The sequence below is a fragment of the Nicotiana tomentosiformis genome, chromosome 6 (assembly GCF_000390325.3).
Source record: "Nicotiana tomentosiformis chromosome 6, ASM39032v3, whole genome shotgun sequence".
Taxonomy (NCBI): domain Eukaryota; kingdom Viridiplantae; phylum Streptophyta; class Magnoliopsida; order Solanales; family Solanaceae; genus Nicotiana; species Nicotiana tomentosiformis.
This window is the reverse complement of record NC_090817.1, coordinates 42,391,015-42,400,575: the sequence shown is the minus strand read 5'-3', so window position 1 is coordinate 42,400,575 and position 9,561 is coordinate 42,391,015. Positions and strand designations below refer to the sequence as shown.

Below are 9,561 nucleotides of genomic sequence, written 5' to 3'. Positions count from 1 at the left end.
AAGGCAGTATATCAAACAATGCGAAGATTGATTGTCTGGCACTTGTGGAAGAAGATGAATTTTGGAAAGCATGGGAAGAATGTGTCTATTAATAGGTGGATTTTCCAGTTATCAACCTTAATCCAAATGCTGCTGAAAGTGAGGAGACCAGGCATCAAGGGTGTCATAGCAACCTGGCCAGATCTATATGAGAAGTTATCTCATCATGTTCCTAAGTTGAGATATACTAAGGTTTTGTGGCAATTACCTCCGGTGGGTTGGATAAAATGAAATACTGATGGGGCATGTAAAGGGGGACAATGAAGGAGCTTCATATGATTTTTGTATAAAGGATGGAATAGGAGACCTCATCTATGCCCAGGTAGATGCAGTAGAGGATGCAACAAACAATATAGCTGAGGCACATGCTATTCTGGAGGCTCTAAGGTACATAACTAAAATACATTTTGCTCCATGCATAATTGAAACTGATTCTTTACTTATGAAGAATGTGCTGGATGAAATTTGGGAACCACCTTGGAGCATAGCCAATCAGGTTGATGAAATCAAATCATTATTGTCTAGGGGTGTATTTCACTTAGACCATGTATTGAGGGAAGGTAACAAGTTAGCTGATCATCTAGCTAATGTGACATTGGACCAACAACATATGCAATAGGTGCATTCATTTTGTGAACTGGACATACAAGGGAGGAAAATATTTAATAATGACAAACTTCAAATACCCTATTTGAGGGTAAGAATTGCCCAATCAAATGCTAATTGATGAAGGAGCTAGATGATATGAAGAATAAGGGGGAGATCATACTAGTTATGAAGAGGAGGAGAATTTATAGTGGAGAAACAAGGCAAGCTATAGGGTATGGAGATCACATGGCACTTCCAACTCAAATCCTTTGGGAGGAGAGAATGAAGGATATTTTCTCTAACATGTTTGTTGATTTTGCTGGTACTTTGGAGGGGGTTTGGCTCTATGTTTTGGCCAAATCTATTAGGGTAGTATTAGTATATTTTATACTCATTACCTATAGGTATAACCATTATATAATTCAACCCGAGTATTCTCTCAAAAATGCAATGAGAAGGATGCTCACAAGCCTATACTACTTGAGTTACATCCATGCCCAGTATGGAGGAAACAAGAAGAGTTACACTATGGAATGCAAATCCCTTTACATCTACTACTTCCCAAGGATCACACAAGGTAAGAATCACATAGTTCATCAATCCACAAAGGCCAGTGACACGCGCAAGAATATACTACTGCCCATATTAGGTATGGTTGCCCATGGGACTTTACAGCTTTAGACGGGCCAGTTTAGCAAGTATTGGAGGAGCTCCCATATACTTTGTTCATCTATTACACATAAGGAATCTCCATAAAACAGGTTTATTACCAGATTGTCCAGGTATGATCATGTAACAAGGAGACAAAGTCACAACAGTGTCCCTATTGCGTGGAATTGGACAGGTTTTCTAGAATGCATTGCGTGCAATTTTTGCAAGAAGCAGGCATTGTAAAGCTTAAATACCAGTTGTAGACATCAAATGAATTTCCAGATGACCAAGATATCAATTGCAATTACCCAGATTCAAACGCAAAGAAGGCCAGACGTACAAAGAGATGTTGCAAGTTGAATTCAATTAGGTTGTCTCAAGGTTTATGGTTATTAGTTCTATTTGGACTATCAAAGAATTATTTTACACAAGACTTTGATAATAGGTTGCGTGTACTTTCATTTTTTATGCACTTACATTTTGTGAGACCTCCAGACACATGGTGTTTTACTTTTGATTATCTTAATAAAAAACACCACTAGGAAACGAGCCTAGTGGTATGTTTGCTAAAAATAAGTACAAGAATGTAGATATGTTTCTAGGTTTAACAGTTAAGCTCAACACAGATAAAATATGCCAAGTCTGAATAATATGACGAATATAACATCTCTATATCTACATGTCAGTATGCATATCGTATGTGATGCAACAAAATGAAAGGCGCGCGTACTTACACTCTCAGAGTACTCAACCTGACTGTCTCAATTCTCACTCATCACACTCAATCACTCAGCACTGTACTGTGCCCGCTGTGGCGTGCAGCCCAATCCCATCATGAATCAATAGCAACTACGCTCACTGTGGGTGTGCAGATTCTGGAGGGGCAGATCCTGCCCAAGCGCTAATAAAACCTGCTGTGACACGTAACCCGATCCCATCGTGGATCAATAATACCTGATGCGACGTGCAACCCGATCCCATCATGAGTCAATAGTAACCACTGCGGAGTGCAGCCTGATCCCATCAATATCACTCACAAACAGTCCCTCGGCCTCACTCAGTCATCAATCTCTTCAGTCTCTCGGGCTCACAACACTCATGCCAGGCAGCCCAAATCAGTGATACATGATGTGACAATGTATGATAACAGAGACTAGGATATGGTATGAAATGATGATTGCGACTAAGTACATAACTGAAATTAAGCAAATAACTCAACAGCCAAGAACGACCGCTGTGGGTCCTAATAGCACCAGCACATAGCCTAAACATGATTTCCAACATAAATTACGACTCAAATTCTCTAACACATAGAGTACAGTAAAAATATTCAGATAAGAGGACTACATAGTTCCACGAAATCGACTGAAATACAATTTTTATGGTGCACGCCCACACGCCGGTCACCCAACATGCACGTCACCTCAACACCAATCACATAACACGAAATTTTAGGGATTCATACCCTCAGAACCATGTTTAGAAGTGTTACTTACCTCAAGCCGTGCAAATATCTACTCCAACAAGCCCTTGCCTAATGAATTGGCCTCCGAACGCCTCGAATCGAGCCACAAACAATTCGATACAATCAACTCATGCTATAGGAATCAATTCCATATGAAAATGCTAAGTTCTTAATCAAAAGTAAAAAAGCCAACTCTAAAAGTCAACCTCAGGCCCACGACTCAGAATTGGATAAAAGTTAAAAAATCCGAACACCATTCAACCACGAGTCCAACCATACGAAAATTACTCAAATCCGACACCAAAATGCCGCTCAAATCCCCAAAATTCTGCCTAAGAAGTTTTCTCTATTTTTTCCAAAATTTTCAACCCAAATCACTAATCAAATGATGAAATCAATGATATATTCATGTAATTTAACCAAAACCGAGTTAGAATCACTTACCACAATTACTCCCTTGAAAATCTCTCCAAGAATCACCTTAACCCGAGCTCCCAAAATCAAATTGTGAAATAAACTCAAACCCTCATTTTTGAGACTTTAAATTCTGCTGAGAAGTCCTCAATCCCGATCGCAAAAAATGCTTTGCGATCTCGAAGCACAAAACTAAGCTACCCAACAATTAACTCTACGCGAATGCGATTCCGAACCATCACTGACCTACGTGATTGCGAATAACAACCTCGCGTGAATCCAACTACCTCACTCCCTTGTACGTGAACGCGATCTACTCCATATGTTCGCAAAGCACAAGCTTCACTACCTCCGCGATCGCGACCCTCTCTCTACGAACGCAAAGAGGAAAAACCCAACAATCCACAAAGACCCTTCGCGAACAGCTAAATCATCTGCTGCATAGTAGTACGTATTAAGAGAGGCCTCAAATCACATAAAAACACGAATTACACCCCAATTCAAGCCTAATGAAAACTAATGAATTCCAACTTCTACAATCGATGCTGAAACCTATCAAATCAACTCCAATTGACCTCAAATTTTGCACACAAGTCATAAATGACACAACAGATCTATTCTAACTTCCGGAACTAAAATCCGAGCCCGGTAACCACAAAGTCAACTCTCGGTCAAACCTCTCAATTCTCCAAACTTCCAATTTTTCAACTTTTACCGATTCAAGCAAAAAATCAACTACGGACCTCCAAATCACTATCCGGATGCACTCCTAAATCCAAAATCACCCTACGGAGCTATAGAAACCATCAAAACTCCATTCCGGAGTCGTTTACACACAAGTCAACATATGGTCAACCTTTTCAACTTAAGCTTCCAACCTTGGGACTAAGTGTCCCAACTCATTCCAAAACATTCCCGGAACCAAATCAACTACCCTGACAAGTTACATATAAAACATTGAGCATATAATAGGCGGTAAATGGGAGAACAGGACTACAACACTCAAAACGAACGGTTGGATCGTTACACCATGCCCCTTTTAAACAAACATTCATCCTCGAACGAGTCTAGAAACATACCTGGAGTCTCAAATAGATGGGGATATATTCTCCGTATCTCTCGCTCGGTCTCTCAGGTAGCCTCCTCGACTAACTGACCTCTCCACTACACCTTCACTGAAGCTATATCCTTTGACCTCAACTTTTGAACCTGCCGATCCAAAATGGCCACCGACTCCATTTCATAAGTCAAATCACCATCCAACTGAACCGTGATGATATCCAAAACATGAGACGGATCGCCGACATACTTCCGGAACATGGAAACATAAAACACTGGATGAACACTCGATAGACTAGGCGGCAATGCAAGCCTATAAGCCACCTCTCCAATCCTCTTAAGTACCTCAAAAGGCCTAATATACCGACGACTCAGCTTTCCCTTCTTCTCGAACCTCATAACACCCTTCATGGGAGAAACTCTGATCAGTACCTTCTCCCCAGCCATGTAAGAAAAATCATGAACCTTCCGATCGATGTAGCTCTTCTGTCTAGACTGCGCTGTGCGAATCCGATCCTGAATCAATTTAACCTTGTCCAAAGCATCCTGAACCAAGTCACTACCCAATAGCCTAGCCTCACCCGGCTCAAACCAACATACTGGAGACCGGCATTGTTTCCCATACAAAGCCTCATACGGAGCCATCTGAATGCTCGATTGGTAGTTGTTGTTATAGGCAAACTCTGCAAGAGGCAGAAACTAATCCCAAGAACCCTCGAAATCTATGATACAAGTGCGTAGCATATCCTCCAATATCTGAATAGTGTGCTCAGACTGTCCGTTCGTATGAGGGTATAATGTTGTACTCAACTCAACCTATGTGCATAGATCTCGCTGCGCTGCTCTCTAAAACTGTGATGTAAACTGCGTGCCCCGATCTGAAATGATGGACACCGGCGCAACGTGAAGGCGAACAATCTTGCAGATGTAAATCTCAGCCAACCACTTTGAAGAATAAGTAACCCCAACTGGAATGAAATGCGCGGACTTGGTCAACCGATCCACAATCACCCAAATAGCATCAAACTTCCTCGAAGTCTGTGGGAGCCCAACTATAAAATCCATGGTGATAAGCTCCCATTTCCATTCCAGAATCTCAAGCCTCTGAAGCAATCCGCCCGGTCTCTGATGCTCATACTTCACATGCTGACAATTTAGGCACCGAGATACAAATCCCACTATGTCTTTCTTTATTTCCTTCACTAATAGTGTTGCCTCAAGTCCTGATACATCTTTGCGGCACCCAAGTGAATGGAATACCGCGAAATGTGGGCCTCCTCAAGAATCAACTCATGTAGCCCATCGATATTGGGTACAAAGATCCAGCCCTGCATCCTCAACATCCCATCATCCCCAATAGTAGCATCCTTGGCATCACCGTGTTGAACTATGTCCTTAAGGACAAGCAAATGGGGATCATCATACCGACTCTCTATGATGCGATCATATAAGGAAGCTTGAGAATCCACACAAGCTAGAACCCGACTGAGCTCCGAAATATCTAATCTCACGAACTGGTTGGCCAAGGCCCAAACATCAGTTGCAAGCGGTCTCTCACCAACAGTAATAAATGCAAGGCTACCCGTACTCACCGCCTTTCTACTCAAGGCATCGGCCACCACATTGGCCTTCCCGGGATGATATAGAATGGTAATATTATAGTCCTTTAACAACTCCAACCATCTTCGCTGTCTCAAATTTAGATCCTTTTTTTTGAACAAGTGCTAGAGATTTCGATGATCCGTGAATTCTTCACAAGACACACCATAGAGATAGTGCCTCCAAATCTTCAATGCATGAACGATGGATGCCAACTCCAAATCATGAACTGGGTAGTTCTTCTCATGGGGCTTCAGCTGGCGTGAAGCATAAGCAATTACTCTACCCTCCTGCATCAAGACACACCTAATACCAATCCGAGAAGCATCACAATACACTGTATAAGAGCCTGACGCTGAAGTAAAAACTAGAACTGGAGTTGCGGTCAAGTCAGTCTTGAGCTTCTGGAAGCTCTCCTCGCACTCATCCGACCACCTAAATGGAGCATCCTTCTGGGTCAATCTGGTCAAAGGCGCTGCAATGGACGAGAAATCCTTTACAAAGTGACGATAATATCTGTCCAAGCCGAGAAAACTCCGAATCTCAGTAGCTGAGGACGGTGTGGGCCAACTCTGAACTGCCTCTATCTTCTTTGGATCCACCTTAATCCCTTCACTAGACAGCACATGCCCCAAGAACGCTGCCGAATTAAGCCAAAACTCACACATGGAGAACTTGGCATAAAGCTTCTCCTCCCTCAACTGCTGAAGTACAATCCTCAAATGCTGCGCATGCTCCTCCTGGCTGCGGGAGTACACCATGATATCATCAATGAATACTATGACATACGAATCAAGATATGGCTAAAATACACTGTTCATCAGATGCATAAACGTTGTTTGGGCGTTGGTCAAACCGAAAGACATCACGAGGAATGCATAGTGACCATAGCGAAACTATAGTGGGTCCTGAATGCCATTTTTACAATATCCGAGTCCCGAATATTCAACTGGTGATACCCAGACCTCAAATCAATCTTAGAGAACACCCTTGCTCCCCGAAGCTGGTCAAATAGATCATCAATGTGTGGCAAAGGATGTTCTTAATTGTAACTTTGTTCAACTGCCTATAGTCGATGCACATCCGCATAGTACCATCCTTCTTCTTTACAAATAGAACCGGTGCACCCCAAGGTGACACACTAGGCCTAATAAACCCCCTATCAAGAAGTTGCTGAAGCTGCTCTTTAAATTCCTTTAACTATGCTGGTGCCATATGATATGGAGGGATAGAAATAGGCTGAGTGCCCGACACCAAGTCAATACCAAAATCAATATCCCTGTCGGGTGGCATGCCCGACAGGTCTGTAGGAAACACATCCGGAAAGTTTCGCATTACCGGAACATAATCAATAGTAGGGGTATCAACACCAACATCCCTTACTAAGGCCAAATATGACAGACACCCCTTCCCAACCATCCGTTGGGCCTTCAAATATGAAATCACTCTGCTGGGAATATAATATAGAGAACCTCTCCACTCGATCCTTGGCAACACCGGCATCGCCAACATCACAGTCTTAGCGTGGCAATCCAGAATAGCATGACGTGGATACAACCAATCCATACCCAAAATTACGTCGAAATCGACCATACTAAGCAATAAGAGATCAACTCTAGTCTCCAATCCCCCAATAGTCACAACACATGACTGATATACACGGTCCACAATAGTAGTATCACCCACTAGCGTAGATACATGAACATGTGAAACTAAGGACACACGGGGTATATCCAAATAACGAGCAAAATATGATGATACATACGAATAAGTGTAACCAGGTCAAATAATATAGAAGCATCCCTGTGGCATACTGAGACAAGACGTGTGATCACTGTGTTTGAAACAACGACCTTTGGCTTGGTAGGAATAGCATAGAATCGAGCCTGACCGCCACCTGATCGACCTCCCCCCTCTATGGAGACCTCTAGCTTCCTGAGCCCCACCCCGAGCTGGCTGCGCGAGTGGTGAAGTAACTGGTGCGCAAGTCGTAGCCTGACTCCTCTACTGAAGTGGGCCTCCTGAAAGGCAGGGACAATGCCTCTTCATATGATCAAACTCTCTACACTCAAACAACCCCTCTCCAACAATGGCAACAAGTACTAAAGAGGAACCCGAGAACCAAAATAACTACCAGAGTAACCTGGTGCAGATGAACCCTGAATTGAAGGAGCACGATATGAACTTTGAGCTGGGAGTGCACTAAGAGATGACTAACTCGGTCGAGCACTGTATGAACCATGGCTAGCTGATGCGCCACAATGAACTAGACGAGCCATCTGAGCGAGCCTATAAGGACGACCCCTGCTGTGGTGGGACTGACCCCCTCAGAAGAAACACCGCTGAAACCACCTGAACCATGAGGCCTCTTGGCTTCCCTCTCCTCACGCTCCTGACTACAGACCAACTCTAGCCGCCAAGCAATATCAACCACCTCGTCAAACCTAGCACCTGATGCATTCTCTTGAGTCATAACAAAACGCAACCGATAGCTGAGGCCGTCAATGAACCTCCTAATCTTCTCCCTCTCAGTGGGAACCAACCAATCTGCGTGATGAACCAACTCAAAAAATCTCATCTCATACTGGGTTATGGACATGCCCTCCTATCGTAGCTGTTCAAACTGCCTACGTAACTCCTTCCTACTGGTCGGTGGCACAAACTTCTCCAAGAAGAGAACGGAGCACTCATTCCATGAGAGTGGTGCAACATCGGCTGGACTGCTCCGCTTATAGGTCTCCCACCATCTAAAAGCAGCCCCTGATAGTTGAAAAGTAGTAAAGGAGACTTCAATAGTCTCCAGAATACCCGCCGTGCGAAGAATTTGCTGGCACCTATCTAAGAAGTCCTGAGTATCCTCTGACTCGACCCCACTAAATGATGGAGGCTTGAGCCTCCCAAATCTCTCTAGTAACTTCTGTTCCTCATCACTCATAACGGGACCCATCGGGGCTGGTAATACCCCCGGTGTCTAGAGTCCCTGCACCACCTGCTCTGGAGTTCGAGCGGCGGGACTTTGAGTACCTCCCCTAGCATGAGAAGTGGCTGGTGCGGCCTAAACATAGATCGCCTGAGTAAGGCTAGTGAAAATAGTCAATATTTGGGCCAAAGCCTCCTAAAAGCCTGGAATCACAATAGGCATAGCTAGTGCCTGAGCTGGTCCCACCAGCTCAACCACATCTTGAATCTACTCCTGATGTGGAGCAACTTGTAGGTCTACAGGTGCTGCTCTAGATGCTGTACGAGATGCACCTCGGCCTCTCGTGGCCCTAGCTGGTAGTACTGGTTGCCGTCTGCCCGATCTGGTAGCACGTGTCCTCACCATCTGTGAGAGAATAGAATAATAGAAGTTTAGTTTCCGGAACCAACAAATTTGCACAACAAGAATACAAGGATTTGAAGTTTTTCTAAAGGTTTAACAACCTCTCAATGATAAGTACATACGTCTCTGTACCGATCCGCAAGACTCTACTAAACCTGCTCATGACTCGTGAGACCTATGTAACCTAGGCTCTGATACCAACTTGTCACGACCCCAAATTACAAGTGCCATGATGACACCTATCATGATACTAGGCAAGCCGACAACTCACACATACCAACATCATAAATTCAAAATATACTGAAATAGGTTTACGTAAGTAAAAATCTCATAAAAACTGGATGAAAATGTCGCAACTCAATACATAATTCCCCAAATGATCCAGGTGTCACGGAGTATATGAGAATCTATACAATAACACGGT

At 43.6% G+C, this 9,561-nt stretch overlaps 2 protein-coding genes across 2 annotated transcripts; one reads left to right on the top strand and one right to left on the bottom strand.

Moving 5' to 3' along the window:
- Positions 1–277: 277 nt before the first annotated feature.
- LOC138893880 (uncharacterized) lies at positions 278–658 on the top strand. The gene has a single exon (XM_070178547.1). It carries the CDS (start codon positions 278–280, stop codon positions 656–658), a length of 381 nt encoding a protein of 126 aa, XP_070034648.1.
- A 7,259-nt stretch (positions 659–7,917) lies between these two features.
- LOC138893879 (uncharacterized) lies at positions 7,918–8,762 on the bottom strand. The gene is made up of 3 exons (XM_070178546.1): positions 8,462–8,762; positions 8,139–8,362; positions 7,918–7,974 (listed from the first exon to the last, which is right to left on the bottom strand). The coding sequence occupies exons 1-3, from the start codon at positions 8,760–8,762 to the stop codon at positions 7,918–7,920; spliced, it is 582 nt and encodes a 193-aa protein (XP_070034647.1).
- Between the last annotated feature and the right edge of the window lie 799 nt (positions 8,763–9,561).

Coding starts and splice junctions, on each gene's coding strand:
- LOC138893879 (XM_070178546.1), bottom strand. CDS start 8,762: ATGGGTCCCGTTATGAGTGATGAGGAACAGAAGTTACTAGAGAGATTT. Junction 8,363..8,461: donor GAAGTTTGTGCCACCGACCA/GTAGGAAGGAGT, acceptor TTCATCACGCAG/ATTGGTTGGTTCCCACTGAG. Junction 7,975..8,138: donor GCGGTGTTTCTTCTGAGGGG/GTCAGTCCCACC, acceptor CCTTCAATTCAG/GGTTCATCTGCACCAGGTTA.
- LOC138893880 (XM_070178547.1), top strand. CDS start 278: ATGGGGCATGTAAAGGGGGACAATGAAGGAGCTTCATATGATTTTTGT.